Source organism: Solanum dulcamara, chromosome 11, assembly GCF_947179165.1.
Source record: "Solanum dulcamara chromosome 11, daSolDulc1.2, whole genome shotgun sequence".
Taxonomy (NCBI): domain Eukaryota; kingdom Viridiplantae; phylum Streptophyta; class Magnoliopsida; order Solanales; family Solanaceae; genus Solanum; species Solanum dulcamara.
In genome coordinates, this window is record NC_077247.1 from 54220546 (window position 1) to 54236264 (window position 15719).

A 15719-nucleotide genomic window follows, 5' to 3' on the forward strand; every position below is an offset into this window, starting at 1 on the left:
CATAGCAATTATTTTTGTTGTTGTTGATGATTTCGAAGTACAAAAAAATTAATATGGAATATATTTTAATTATATTACATAGTTTATATAGATAAAGAATTCATATTATGATAAAGATTTAACAGCTTTATTTTCTATTAATTTCAAAATCCTACCTATTTGATAATAATTAAATCACAATTATTTAAGAAAAAATACTAAACAGTAATTTTATCTATTATAGAATATATTTATTGAAAGCCTAAAATCCAGTCAACATTATTTGTAAAAATCTACATGTTCTTACTATAATGTAGATATAGATACATGGATCCTACCAAAATATAGTGTGTACGTCTATCAACCTGTAATGGGCCTTGATGCACTGAATCGTGGTACTCAATAAAATACCATATTTGAAACTTTAGTATTTTCGTAAATAGGATTCCGGAAAGGATAAAAGGAACGACTCAAAAGTCCTAATCCTACATACACAAAAACTCAGTATTCATATATTTGGTAACATTTAACCTTTGGTTAGTTTGTTCAAATGGATTCATCCACTGGTAGTCAAATTAATGTGTTTCCCCATATTTATAATGCTAAAAGAAGCCCTTCTGGTCCAGCCATTCCAGGTAATAACAATTTTAACTTGGAGATTAATCTAGTTGCCAAGCATGCTTACACTTTTGGTGACAACTGTGTCGAAGAGCGTCACTTAATTGGTCCTACGCGGGTTTATAAGTACAAGTCATTATCATGGGATATTGTTGATAGAGAGCTTTTGGCATCTGATTTTCCTTACTCATTTGAAAAATTTAAGTGGGATGGTGTTGATAAAATTTTGGAGAGCAAAGATGATTTGATCCGACAAATCTTGGACTTTGCTCGTACCGTGGAAAACATTACTCCTCCATTTCAAGATGATGATACAGTTTATGTGAGCGTGACATTTGTTGATAAAGTTATTGTATCTCCTCAAGAATTTGAACTTACCAAACGGAAAATTGTTTACAAACATTATGAAAACATTGCAGAAATACTTTGGAAAAAAGTTAGTGAGGAAATCAAGGGATTGGGACAGTACGGATCATCTTTGTATGAAGAATATCAGTGCCTAAAAGGTTTGGTAGAAAAAAATGTTAGGGAGGTAGGTAATTGGAGAATGTGTTTCGATGAGGATTACGAAAGAGTACTAATAGAGGCTTTAGTTGAGGTATCTAGGAGGGAATTCATGTCACTGCCTGCAGTAAGATCAAGAATGCACTTCTTAAAGGCAGTACATCTTCCAGAAAACGAATTGATCGACGACGAGTGTTCGATATGCATGAACGGGTACTTGCCTGGTTCAGAAGCATACAACATTCCTTGCAGCCATCGTTTCCATTTAGGCTGCATTCAGACTTGGCTTCTAAAAACAGCAAGTTGTCCTATGTGTCGCTTCAAGTTGCCATCAACTGAGTAAAAATACAAGCGTTCATCCCTTTATGGTTATTCCTAGCTAGTTTTCATTGTTGTTTTCTATTACCTTGTTATTCCAATTCTCAGTTGTAATTCCGGCACATTTCCTGTGTGAATATATACATACATATATATATATATATATATATATATATATATATATATATATAGGAAATGTTGTTCGTAGTTTTCATTGTTCCATCATTCGAGCACTTATTGATTATTAGTAATATTTGTGTTTTTGTTCTTAAATTTGGAGACTTTAATAAAGTCATGATTTTTCAAGAAAAAATTAGATGATATAAATTTTATATTAGGTAAAAAATTCTCAACTTTATTCAAAATTTGAACTCGAGACCTTTAATTAAAAGTGAAGAAATCTTATTCATCACGCCACATCTTTTGTTCATCACACCATAACTCTCTTTTGTGGTTCACAATGATTGATTAAAATAGAAATCAACTGATGGACGACTGATGGACTTTAACTTCAGACGTCATACAATTCTTACATAACACACTTATAGGTAGAATTTGTTAACTTTTTTTTTACCCATTATTTTGTTCCTTTTGCTCCCCCCCCCCCCCTCCCAAATCATTGTGTCGTTATAGGTTTGCCACTAAGGGAGTTAGAGGCAAAGTTATTGTGTTCTATCGAACTCGTAAACTTCATTGTACGTAGCTTATCTACCAAATAGAAGTGATAATATATATTTTATATTTAGGTCAAAACTCCTCGAATTTATTGAATCATTAAGATCTAATAACAAAACATAAACAATACCTAGACCTAAAAGGAGTTCAGAGTGAACGAAAATACATATTAAGAATTATATTTTGAAACAAAAAAAAAAAGAATCCTAAAACTAAAAGGAATTCAAAGTGCACATATGTATCCTGTGAATTTACTTCTCCTACTTTACGATCCATTAAATAAAATAAAAATACAAATATTATTTACTTTCTATTTTTTAAAAGAAAATTATTGTAAGTATGGATTTCAAAGTACACACATTTTTTTTTAATGATTAATTGACTTTTAATATTCTTGATCCATTATATGATTAGTATAATTAAATAATGTAAGTTAATGCTCATGAAGTGGTTTGTATATTGTGGTTTAGTTTGAACTTCAATTAAACTTTATAAATTGTTATATTTTTCCTGAATATATATGTTCATAACTACTCAAAATAGATGGCATTATAGTAAGTGTTAAGAAAATTATTTTTTCATAGTTAAAAAATATATAAAATATAAGTATGGTAAAAAATTCTTAAGCATGAAAATTTCTTCTTACTAAACAAATATAATTTTTTTACATAATAATAATAATTTGAATTTTAATTACTGAGTTAAATAAATATATTATCAAAAACAATTGAGGCTAGTGATATGACATGCCAATTAGGAGAGTGATATTTTTTATTCTAAATAAAATAAAAATAATATTTGAAAGCAATTCTCAAAATTTGGATGACCATTTAGGTAATTAACTCGTATTAATTAAATAAAGGGTTTGAATACACCAATTTGATAAAAAACTGAAGAGTGCAACTACTAGTTCGGAGCAGTGTTTTAAAAGGTGGGGGCGTGAGGCGAGACGTTTTACTTAGTTTAGGGCGAGGTGAAAGCCTCGAGACGTGGGGCGTAAGCCCTATATATGAATCTTTAAATTTTTAATTTATAATATGATATAATAATAGGCGGAATGACCTGGGAGACCATTGTACTTGGCTCCGTTTGTCACCTGAACCCTTCCACTCACGACTTTGCCAAGTGAACACTTTCTCTTTTCTAAACCTTTTCATTTATTTGCTATTTAAATCTTGCTTTCTCTCTTCTTTGTTTTTTTTTCCTTTTTTTTCCTGATAAATCTTTTGTGTTAGAAGAGAAAAATAGAGAAACAAGTAGATGATTGAAAGAAGATGGAAAAAGATAAGAACTGAAGAAGAAATGGGAGAGGGAGGAGGGTCGACGGAAATGGTCGCGGTGGCAGTAAGGAAGAAGAAGAGGAACAATAAATGGAAAGATAGAAAACTTCTCTTTTCTTTTTATTAAATATTATATATATATATATATATATATAATTATTTTTTTAATTTAAATATTTTTTAATTAAAATTTTATCTTCACGTGCTTTTAAACGCGTGTAATCACGCATTTCATCTGATTCAGCAAATAAATGTCACATAAGTTTGGTCAATGGTCAGAGAGGGTTAAAAGAACGCGTTTTAATAACTTTAAGTATTCACTTGGCAAAGTCATGAGTAGAAGGTTTAGGTGACAAACGAAGTCAAGTACAAGGGTCTCTCAGGTCATTCCGCCATAATAATATAATAACACAAATTTATAAAAATACATCAATAGTTTGAAATAATTACAAATATAAACTCATAAAAAATAAAACTTCTAACATGACTATACAAGTATAAATAATCTAATATCTTAACTTTCTAATAATAAAAGAAGCATTATTTCTCAAAATATTTTTATCATACTATACAATTTACCCCCCCTCCCCCTAAAAAAATCAATAAAACTTGCTAGTATTATAATAAAAACATCACTCCATCATTAATAAAAATAAAATTACTTTCAAATAACTAAATAAAATATGATAATTTTGAGACATATGACAAAATCATAAAGACCAATGATAAGTGAAAAAATAAATTTTACGATGTATTTTTAAAAGAAATGTTACATAATATATAATCACCTTCATAGTGTCACCAAATAGTAAAGATGTGATACTACAACTTGTTAATTGAGTTACTCTCAATCTTCTTATCTCTATAGAATAAAAATTATGAGGGTCAACAATGTTAACTAAAGATTTTAACACATAATTTGTGAAGATATGTTACGCGAGCCTCGAGCGTTGGGCGTGCTTAAGACGTACAATCGAACACTTAGGACGTAAGTCTTATGGAACTAAGTCCACACTTGAGTCTTGGGGCGTTTTGCTAGAACCTCGCCCCAGCAAAATCTTTTAAAACACTGATCCGAAGTACTCGATTTAATAGATAGTACATATAGAATTTTTACGGAAAGACATATTAGAAAATCACAAAAGTCAAAATCCAAATTATGCTTAAAAAAAAGAAGGCAAGATGGTCTTAGATGAATCTGTCTAATTAAGGATTAACATGCCACTTTTTTACAAGTAAAAGACTGATTCATTATTAGAAAGAGTATCATAGGGAGAAAGTCCAACTTATGACTATTAAATTTTTTTATTGTTATTTTGATTTAAAATTTTACCTAAATATTACTAACTACTTAAAAATACCTAAAATAAGTTAATTCAAACAAGCTCTAATTAGCCTTACTTTTTTTGTTTTCTTTAAGGAAATTATAATGTACGTAAACGTGTGGTAATTATCTTTCTATAATTGTAAGTATAATTCACAAGTAATTAGGAAATGGGAAACCAAAACCAAAATCGAAAAGGAAATAAGAAAGGTTTAAGTGCCTGCTATTTGGAAGTTTGTATTTTTGGTAATAATAAGAATCCGAAATGGAAAAGGATTAAAAAAAAGTGTCAAATCCTAATCCTACACAAAAACTGAAACTAAACCCAAAGGAACAGAGACCTTTTTTCTCCACTATATATACATACATACAGACGAGTCTTAATTTTCATTACCAACATTTAACCTTTGATTAGTTTCATCAAATGGATTCATCCATTGCTAGTGAAATTCGTGTGTTTCCCCAAATTTGTAATGCTATAAGAAGCCCTCCTGGTACAGCCATTAATTCAGGTAACAATTTTAACTTGGAGATTGATATACTTGCCAAGCATTCTTACACTTGTGGTGACAACATTGTCGAAGAGTGCCACTTTGGTACTAGGTGGGTTTATAAGTACAAATCATTATCATGGGATATTGTTGACAGAGAGCTTTCGGCATCTAATTTTCCTTACCCATTAGAAAAAGTTAAGTGGGCTGGTGCTGACAAAATTTTGGAGAGCAAAGATGATTTGATCCAACAAATCTTGGACTTCACTCGTACGGTGCAAAACGTTACGCCTCCTTTTCAAGATGATGATAGAGTTTATGTGAGTCTGATATTTGTTAAGCACGTTTCTGTATCTCCTCAAGAATTTGAACTTACCCAAGCGAGAATTTTTGCGAAACATTATGAAGACATTGCAGTAATACTTTTGGGAAAAGTTCGTGCCGAAATCAACAGACTGGGACGTGGGTCATCTTTGTATGAAGAATTTCAGTGCCTAGAAGGTTACGTAGAAAAAATTGTGAGGGAATCAATTTATTGGAGAATGTGTTTCGATGAGGATTACGAAAGGGTACTAATAGAGTCTTTGATTGAGGAAGCTAGGAAGGAATTCATGTCAAGAATGCACTTCTTACAGGCCGTACATCTTCCAGAAAACGAATCGATAGACGACGAGTGTTCGATATGCATGGGGAGTTACTTACCCGAACAAGACGCATACAGCATGCCTTGCAATCACAGTTTCCATTTTGTCTGCATTGAGACTTGGCTTCTTAAAAACCCAACTTGTCCTATGTGTCGTTACAAGTTGCCACCAACGGAGTAAAAATAGGAAGTGATGTTTCTTTCTTGTAAAATATACTTTAAGATGAGTTTTGTCAAAAATGTATCTTTGCTTGTAGCCAAAAAATTCTAATTATTGACCTTATTAATAGGTCTTGGCACCCAACAATTTCTATTTTCCTGTAGAAAAACATCGCATATAACTCCAAGATACTTGTATTCCCAATGAATGATTGAAAGGTATACCAATTTGTATGCCGGGATAGTTTGTGATCACATTAACAAAATTATTACTTTATGAAAACTTGAAGAAAAGTAATACTTATGTTATATCACTTTGTATTCTGAGAGTTCTCTGACCACATTAACACACTTATTACTTTATTAATTAATACTTTGATGAAATTAAAAAACAAATGATAATAGAGGCAGAGAACAGTCTGCGTATAACGGAGTACAAATTCATCAACGCCGTCCGTCACTTATCTGTAGCATTTAAAAGAAGAAAAAGTTGATACTGAAACTGTCATTGAGATGTTTAGCAACTTCTGTGACAACGGTAGAAGACCTTCAACCACTCTTAACTTTATAAAGTACTCAAGCAGTTTGAGAATAAATTACAATAGGAAAGATAATTAAAGGGAAATTGTCTAGCATCATAAAAAGAACAAAGCCCAAGCCCAAGAAAGAACCATTATTTCATTTTGATTTCTTTCCCTGCTTCTTTTTTATCACTTCATCAATGTACATAATACCTTTGCCCTTGTAAACTTCTGGGGGCTTACAGCTCCTTACAGAAGCAGCAAATTGATGTACCCTATACTTGTCAATCCCAGTGCAGCAAACCACATTGGGTTTGAAACAGAAGACACGAACTGCAGGGGGCACGGTCAGCTCAACCTCATGGCTGTAACCCAGCTTAAGGTACAAGAGACGACCTTCTGATTCTGCCCTAGCCTTGAAACCGACTCCAACAATCTTGAGAAAGCGGAAGAATTTAGCTTCCATTGGATGACTTCGATCAATCAGCTGAAATAGGAGATGACATGAAAAAAGTTACATCAGTAGGCCAAACAAGAAAAAGACCTTCACATTACTACAACCGGAACATGCCAAATAAGAAACAGACCTAGACAATAATACAACAGCAACGTTCTTTTTCCACTATGGAAGACTAACATGCCAAGTATTAGCTCGAGAATTAGGACATCTAACATAATGGTTTGTGACTAATACTTGGGCAAAACAACTACAACAGTTGAGTAGGAAAAAAGCAATGCCACTTTGCGACTGAAAATCTGATTAGTCTCTGGCTACAGAAAGGAAAACTGCTCAAGGAAGGGAAGACAACTAAAGTGATTTTCCTTTTTCTGTTTTGATAATCACGGTGCTCGGGCCAACTTGTGCGCACCTCGACTAATTCCACGGGACACCTGTCACCTCCCACCCGCAACGGGTACAAGTAACTATGTCCACCAAGCTAGAACATGTGGGAAGAGATCACCTAGTGTTTTTGTCTTTGCTTTGAACCTGAGACCTCGTGGTGCTCAACTCAATTCTTTGACCACTGGGTCACACCCTCAGGTGTGCAAAGTGATTTTCCTTTTTGATACAAAGAAAAGGGGAAGATTTTGTTTTCAAGGAAATAATGACAAATACAGATGATCAACTAATAAAATCAATTCAGACAGTTGGTTTTCACATTCTGAATCAAGTTGTCTAAGCACTTTTACACCCTTCTTGAGCATACTTTTGCTGTCAGTAGCTCCAGGAACTCATTTAAGTTTTCCTTATTGATGGAGAGCTGGCAGAAGAGGAACCAAAGGCACCAGCCAATAACTACAACAACATACATAGTTCATATTGAATTATTCCTTTTACTAGCAACATATGCTCCACAAGAATTTGTTAAATATCAATTTTTAGCAACAAAATGATTTCAAATTTCATTAGTACCAACAGGTGAAGCAGATCTTTCAATTCCAATTCTAAGTGAAAAGAATTGGACCACTTTTGAAATGTGCCTGAGATAATCTTTGAAAATTGGCTGATGACTAATTTAAAAGGAAAGATTAAAGCATGGGCATATAGCCAACCTATAGTTATGCCTTGTGATACTCTCTCTAGAAGGAGCTCGTCCTCCATATGGTCTTCCATAGAAACTGGTTATCCACATTTTTATTCTTTATTAACATGGAATAGCATGTCAACTTGCTCGATTTCTCAACGATTGCTAAACAAATTATTTCCCATCATTCGTTGAATTTCACAAGCGGTTGATTTACAAGCTCTGATCATTAGATTTTATGTAGTTCACACTTCAGGGGAAGTGGGAACAAACAGGGGTCTCTTCTGATGTAGCTATGTAATATAATGAAGGGTAAAATTAACTCCTACAATTAGATATACGACCAATTAAAAAGCTCAAATGATGAGCAACAACAACCATACCTAAACCTTCTCAAGATGCAAAGGCTAGCTACTGAAATAGGCTAGTTTAATCGGAATTGGTATGCGGATTCTCAATACGTATTTTGGGTTTCGCAAACTTGTTCAAGTCAGCAGAAATAACATTTGCCAAATCCCCAATGAGCGTTATACCATACTCTCAATTCAGAAGCATAACATTCAAACGAAACCATTAAGGAATTTCTTCGAGCAGCTTGAAGGCATGACAATCTCCTGAAGACGTAACTATTATCACCCACCAAAACAGTCAGTAATTGTCAACTAAAGACCATAAAATTGAAGAAACAATTCCAGAACCAAATTATATCCGCCACAAAACTAGAAAAGTAGTCTAGTGAGGATTGACTTTTCATGGCGGAAATAACACTCTCATTTCAGAAACTTCGCATTGAAATACATCCACAGAGGAATTTCATCGAACACTTCATATGTATCACAATTTTCAGATAATAATAAAAGACAAAACCTCAGCAAAAGACAAAAACAAAAACTATTTTCATCAGACAACAAAAAGGAGCCTAACGAGCAATTCCTTTCGATGAGAAAAAGGAGAAACTAGTAGGAATGAGAACAATAGCGTACCAGGCTTTCTCTGCAACGCTACCTCAGCAAACCTAAAGACCACCGGAGATCTGCAGTGCACCTGTCAGTGGAGCGTTCCGACGGTTCTGTATGTGAAAATAAGAAATTTTAAAAAAAAAGTTGGGCCTATAAACTACTTCTTCACAGACAAAGGGTTAATTATTTTTTTTTTCTACTCTTTTTTAATTTACGGAAATTTCTTTAAAATATGATAATTTGGATACATTAATTTAATAATTCAGATACATTAATTAGAGTTTTATAGATTAGTAGGTAACATTTAAAGCATCATACATTGAACATAAAGATAATTTATTAATCGAATTACTGAATTAATGTATTCGGATGGAAAAAAGGATTTTTGAAACTTTTTAAAATGGATGGGAGTAATGAAAAATATAGAAAGGAATGTAATTAGGTAATTTTTTCAAATAATAATAATCCTTTGATTTATTTTCCTTTTTAATCCGTTTGCCTTTTTCTTTACGACAATTTTATTTTTATTTAAATTTTTTATATAACATATTTAAAATTACAAGAGTAGTACGTTTAACTTATATTTAATTAAAGAACACAAATTTAATTTTTATTTTATTTTCTTAAACTTTGTGTCAGGTCAAAATATATCAAATAAATTAAAACAGAGGGAGTAGTAATGAGAAACAAAAAAAAAAAACTACCCCCTCTATTTTAATTTCCTAACTACTATTTATTGCTAAGAAAAAAAAAAGAATCTCCCAAAAGGCTCCTAGTATTTTATTTTAGGGATAATTTTAAAGAACTTTCTCAAGGTTTCGCTTAATAATCATTCAAATATAAATAAAATATGATTCGATAGATTTGCCCTTTTAAATATTATCAAAATCAGTCATTTAACAAGAATAACATATCCAGTGTAATCTTATAAGTGGTGTTTGAAAAGAATAGTATACGCAGATCTTCTTCCTACCTAGTAAAATTAGAGGATATATCTTTTAAAAAAAAACTCAGCTCAAGTACAACAAAATGACTTATTTAACAAATACATTAAAATAAGAAACAAAAAGGAAGCTGAAGAAAGTTTCTGAATTTTTTTAGCTGAGAAAATTTATGAGATAAAAGTTCGGATCTTAAAAAGAAAAATTATTTAGTCTACAAGTGAAATAGAGTCATTTTCCACTTTGATGGAGAATATTTTTCTTGGAGGAAACATATTTCGAAATTCAAATTAGACAAACACTAAAAATAATTTGATCAGGAAAAACTTTTGTGATACCAAACACTAGCTTACATTATGTGCAAAGAAAAGTATCTGTCATTAAGTTTGTTTGTTATACAGAACATTTACCTTATTGAATCATTTTTCAAGCTGTATGAGTATCAAATCATTCCCCATCATGATGTTTACATCAAATCAAACAATTTGACCTTATCAGTTAGAAATTAAAATTTTCGATACATATTACTTGATCATGATTAAGTGATAAATATGTGTACAAGACATGTATCTTGCATTCATTGGCTTGGTGTAAACAAGGGGGTTAGATAAATTCTTTCTTTTTAGTCTATAGAAAGTGCATCATTGATATTTGCAAAGGAAAATGTCTTTCGGCCAATATTTCCTTTAGGCATGTTTCAAATGTTACACTTCAGAAAGACGAGTTTATAAACTCAAAAATCTAGTGAGAGTAATAAGTAACAAAGAGAGTGCATTTAAAGAGAGGTGATCACAAGGATATTCATTTGTGGAATTCCAGCAGCTAGAGTGCTTCTTCGATAAGCTTTTCAGTGAGACTTCTTGGGAGTCCCATGACACTGTCAGCAGTTCCAATCTGCAAAGTATTGGGAAGAAACAGTATAAACAACGGATCAGTAATCAGGCAGTTCCAAGCTGCAAAGAGAGAGAGAGAGAGTGAGAGAGAGAGCGAACCAGAGTGTCAACGAAGGGCAACGTCAGTGGATGTTCAAGCATTAAGCCACCAGCAACATTAAGTATTACTCCCTCCTCAATCTATACAATTGCACTAATAGTTAATGTTGCAGGTAAAGAAAATCCCCCTATTTAAGGATACTGTCATATTTACCAGGCTATCAATGATCTCATCAGGTATGTCATGGAAATATACCTGCAATTAGGCAGAAGAACAGTATACTCCATGTTAAACAATCACAGTTTGTATAAAGTCAGCAAGAAGATTTCTGAGCAAAATGATGTTGCACCACACCATCAAGAAAGAACCAATTAGTAAGAGTAACATATAGAAGGACTTGTAGAAGATAAAACTAGCTAACTGATAAGCAGGAAGCTGTGAGGCAATTGTATTAATGTTCCAATAAGCAGATAAAAAAAGGAAGCATTCTGGTCGTCCTTACAAACTGGAAAGGTCAGTAAAAGGAAGTCTTGCGAAACAAATTCATGGGTGGAGACTGGAGAGAGTAATGATGATGGACTGTAATAAACCAGATTCCATCCACATTCACCCTCTTTCGGCCCTTCACATAAAGCTGTAATACACCAGTTTTCATCAACATTCACTCTTTCCTGCCTTGGTAGTCTGTGACAAAGGATTTTTGCACCCCCACCCCAGTTTGACAGTGGTTGAACAGTACAACTGTAACAATAACCATTCTGTTCATACTTGACAGCATTAAGATGGTTCAAAGATCCTGATGCGAGGTGATAGCAGATACAGTTCTCTATGCCAAAGCCTAGAGGAGATGGAAATTTAGAAACCTAGGCAATTTTCAAAAGTATTCCCCTTACTAGAGACCTGGATTGTAAAGATGTCAGTGTGGAAAGTGATTCCCTTGCTGTTGTGTAAAGAGTTAATAATATTGAGCAAGACTTGGCACAATCTTCATGTCTACTTCAGCCCATAAAGTATCATTCAATCTTTTTGCAGTTAATACATTTAAAAAGAATATCTGACACTTGCTCTTCTTAGAGCAGCTCCTTAGCTCTTATTCCAACAAAATACAGTAGCTTCATCTATCAATCCTAAAGAAGGAAGAATGATTAGATAAAAAATTTGTGGGACGTGAACAATTAAGATGACAAATTGGACAATCAATTGTGGTCATAAAGCAGCTTGCTTAATTTATGCATCCAGAAAAACCTAGCATATCTATCTGACACTTGCTCTTCTTAGAGCAGCTCCTTAGCTCTCATTCCAACAAAATACAGTAGCTTCATCTATCAATCCTAAAGAAGGAAGAATGATTAGATAAAAAAATTGTAGGATGTGAACAATTAAGATGACAAATTGGACAATCAATTGTGGTCATAAAGCAGCTTGCTTAATTTATGCATCCAGAAAAACCTAGCATATCTATCTAACTTCAGCCTCTACACATTCTAAGATGGAATTTCTCATGTGTTCATCCAATTTTTCTTGTAGACTAGGACATTTATATCAGTTTCTAAAGAGTCTTAAACTCTATGATTATGCATTCATACTGATATTACTATGAGGAAATGCTCACGGGTGTTAAATAGAAACCAATCTATTCATAGTCTCTCTCCATTATTGACTCAACTTGTGCCTATCTGTTTAGTTAGAGAAGTCAAGGTTTAGGTCTCTTCCACTCATAGATTGATGAATGAGCTCCTACTCAACATACAGTTTCCAGCTGGGAAATGCTATTCGGACTAGCTATAAATCTACAATAGTCACAAAAATTACTGGAAATTTACTGGCTCCGGTATTATAGCTAGAGACTCAGTAATTCATGTATGCTAATGATCCCAACAGTCAAAGACCTAACAGCGAATTTCAAAGATGAAATTGATGTCACAATTCACAAAATAGAAACTGCAGAGGAATTGCTCTACAAGAACTCCACTTGCAAACTATAGTTGTTTATATTGGCATAAGGAAACTTGGAAAGAGCTCAGACCTTGCTGCAGTTTAGTTTAGCAAAGAATGTACGGTCTCTTTATTTGAAATCTCACACATGGTGGATATAACAATAAAATAATTCTTCTAGTTCTAAAAGAAAAATTACTTATCCGGATGGGGTTCAAATAAGCTCAAAGTCGCAGGCCGGAAAAAGCATATACTTATTCAAATATCTATAATTAGATTCCTGTCATATCTTTAAAATGTCACATCACCTTAATCCTCACTCACACGTCACATACACTTAAGCATCTGATGCAGTTAAGCCTATGTCACCATTGGAACATATCAACTTAAGCAAGAATGTAATATACAAATGCATAGTTGTACTTCAATAGTCTCCAGCATGAAGGAATTACTTCACATGGAGTAAAAGATATACCTCTGACCTTTCCCAAGCTCCTTTTCTTATCCCCTTTGTGAGGTTGGTCACAACAACAGATCCTACAACCGTGGCTTGACCACCAGAATAGCCTGCAATTCATAATAACAAGAATAGTAATATTGGTAGAAAAGAAAAAGAATAACCTGATTAGCGGAGATACTGGAGGGAACTGCAGACCGCAAATACAAACATACTTTTGATGAACTGACGTGCTTCTTCCTTACTTGATGGCTTTTCTCTAATAATTCCTTCGTACACCGCCACCTCGATACCAATAGATGGAGGTAAGATATAGCCAAAAAGATCTATTCTTCATCCAAGAGAAAAATCATTAGAAGGCTCAAGTACTCTAATTTTTGCATTATGCTATTTAATAGTGATATTAAATTAAGATTGTCAAATCATGGAGCAATCGTGGAGCATCAAATTTCAAATGAATCTAGAGAGCAAAATAGAAGGCTAGAAATGAGCTAATGACACAATAAGTGTCAATCTAAAATGCCATACAAGGTAGGTCAGCGGCTTGCATTATTTGTCCAACAAAAGAATTAACATCAAGCTAATTTCAACACTTTCTCCAGACTTCTCTATGCAAAGTTACTAGCTAAAATTTTGTACTGCTGTTTTTTAATTATTGCTAAATGTGCCTATATCACCAACTAGTTTTGCAATAAATGAAAAACAAAGCATTAAATGGTTTCTGATGAGCCCTCAAATCAATCAGAGAACATCTTTAACAAGGCAATAGCACTTGAAATATTCTAGTGGGGAGAAGTAAACATACTGTATCTGCAGTAATTAACAGAGTGGGATGGGTATTTTCCTCCAAATGATCAGTTGTTTTGAGCCTTGACATAATAGCATCTGCCTAAGAAGAACAGACCCAGTAAGCAAAGATAAGATTTGCTCTTAAAGCACTGGAACATGATATTACTGTATTACATATTACTCCCTCCGTCATAATTTATACGGCACAATTACAGTCTCATGGGAATGGAAGGAAAGAAAATGAGTTGATTATCGTATACGAACTATTCAGGATCAGTACAATATCAGCAGAAGAGAAGTACCCATTTATAGATAGTCCCTAACCATCAAATTGAAATTTCATAACACAAATCACTGATGGGCAGAATGATTGGAAGTTAGTTAGGACACAAAAGATGCCAAGGAAACGCAAAATAATAAATCTCATCCAATCACAAAAATCTTGGATTTTGGTATTGATATCATATACTATACAATTATCAACAGAACTCGTCAAGGATTACTCCTGGCCTTTATAGCTGGGCGATTTGTGTTACTTAACACTATCCTGCCAGATACACTACAAAGATCGTTGTTTCAAGTTACTTGGACTAAAAAAATGATTAAAGCTTCAACCCAATTCTAACAAAAATATTGGTTTTGGCGAACTTCTACCAACTTCACTATAAAATTAACTGAGAAGACATGAAAAATGACTTAAGGAAAATTGTGAAAGACAGCAGCAGATAACAAACGTTTTCCTGTACTAGACTCAAATGCAAGAGTTGAGAGTCAATGTATGAAGGAAAATGTTCTCCAAGAAAATATTTTCTTGGAAAACGAGTGGGTTTCTTACTTATTTTCTAGTGTTTGGTAAGTAAGCAACACACTATGGGGATAAAATGGGGTGGGGAGTGGGGGTTCTGGGTGGGGGGCATAAGATGGGTGGGAAGAGACAATGAACTTGGAATGTCACTTATGGAATTTGTTTTGACTACTTCCACTGGGGAAGTCATTTCCTCTTGAAAAAATTGTTTCCTAGACAAAAGTATTTTCCAAAACATTTTTATCAACCATATATGAGAAAATTGAAAAATATTTTGTGGTAAAAGAGGTAGTATACCTTTGCTTCTGCTAGAGCAACCACTAATTCCTCTGCATTATCCTTCCTAATGCTCTTTTCATCAATGTCAGCACTCTAGTCCACAAAAAAAACAATTAAAATATACGTCAAAATCAACTAGAAAAGAAAACTAAGACCAGGTCCAAAACCTAAACTGAACAGAAAATGCGATTCTAGTAGTATAAAAATACAGAATCTGCTTAAAACAAAATTGAACGTACCATAACTGTAAATACGTAACCCATGTCAGCTAGAATTTCGCGACGTGCCATGGAGGAGGAACCCAGGATTATCTTTCAAAATATAGAACCATTAGTAGTTTACATCTACATTCAGTATATTTATTAAAGAATGTACAAAGAAAACATTACCTTTCAGATAAGAAGAGAGCATTGTGTTAATATATATTAGAGAAAACACAAACCTTGAACCACAAGTTCTTCGGAGCCATTTATTCGGCACACCTGTGCTTGAGTGGGCAATGGTTAGCTTAGGAGATAAGCAAAAGAGAATTTTCTCAAGGGAAAGAAAACGAGTGGTTTTAAGTTGGAAAACGTCTAAAGCA

The 15719-nt window shown here is 33.3% G+C and overlaps 2 protein-coding genes across 5 annotated transcripts; both read right to left on the minus strand.

The window, feature by feature from the left end:
* Nucleotides 1–6481: 6481 nt before the first annotated feature.
* Nucleotides 6482–9137, minus strand: LOC129875080 (60S ribosomal protein L6, mitochondrial). 2 transcript variants are annotated; one of them, XM_055950513.1, is made up of 3 exons: nucleotides 9022–9122; nucleotides 8422–8664; nucleotides 6482–6999 (listed from the first exon to the last, which is right to left on the minus strand). In XM_055950513.1, the coding sequence occupies exon 3, from the start codon at nucleotides 6976–6978 to the stop codon at nucleotides 6670–6672; it is 309 nt and encodes a 102-aa protein (XP_055806488.1). In that variant the 5' UTR covers nucleotides 6979–6999; nucleotides 8422–8664; nucleotides 9022–9122; the 3' UTR covers nucleotides 6482–6669. The 2 variants fall into 2 exon arrangements, with proteins under 2 accessions (XP_055806488.1, XP_055806487.1); XM_055950512.1 differs by lacking the exon at nucleotides 8422–8664 and having other exon boundaries at nucleotides 9022–9137.
* Nucleotides 9138–10606: 1469 nt separating this feature from the next.
* Nucleotides 10607–15693, minus strand: LOC129873184 (uncharacterized). 3 transcript variants are annotated; one of them, XM_055948223.1, is made up of 9 exons: nucleotides 15579–15687; nucleotides 15376–15447; nucleotides 15155–15229; nucleotides 14069–14152; nucleotides 13479–13548; nucleotides 13282–13373; nucleotides 11085–11126; nucleotides 10931–11011; nucleotides 10607–10832 (listed from the first exon to the last, which is right to left on the minus strand). In XM_055948223.1, the coding sequence occupies exons 1-9, from the start codon at nucleotides 15603–15605 to the stop codon at nucleotides 10761–10763; spliced, it is 615 nt and encodes a 204-aa protein (XP_055804198.1). In that variant the 5' UTR covers nucleotides 15606–15687; the 3' UTR covers nucleotides 10607–10760. The 3 variants fall into 3 exon arrangements, with proteins under 3 accessions (XP_055804198.1, XP_055804200.1, XP_055804199.1); XM_055948225.1 differs by lacking the exon at nucleotides 10607–10832 and having other exon boundaries at nucleotides 13289–13373; nucleotides 15579–15690; XM_055948224.1 differs by lacking the exon at nucleotides 10607–10832 and having other exon boundaries at nucleotides 10934–11126; nucleotides 13289–13373; nucleotides 15579–15693.
* Between the last annotated feature and the right edge of the window lie 26 nt (nucleotides 15694–15719).

What these genes read in the sequence shown, in the direction of transcription:
- LOC129873184 (XM_055948223.1), bottom strand. Translation starts at nt 15,605, where the DNA reads ATGGCTCCGAAGAACTTGTGGTTCAAG. An exon ending in TTGCTCTAGCAGAAGCAAAG is followed by an intron (nt 14,153 to 15,154) that starts GTATACTACCTC and finishes TGTTCTTCTTAG; the next exon opens with GCAGATGCTATTATGTCAAG. An exon ending in AGCACGTCAGTTCATCAAAA is followed by an intron (nt 13,374 to 13,478) that starts GTATGTTTGTAT and finishes TATGAATTGCAG; the next exon opens with GCTATTCTGGTGGTCAAGCC.
- LOC129875080 (XM_055950512.1), bottom strand. Translation starts at nt 6,978, where the DNA reads ATGGAAGCTAAATTCTTCCGCTTTCTCAAGATTGTTGGAGTCGGTTTC.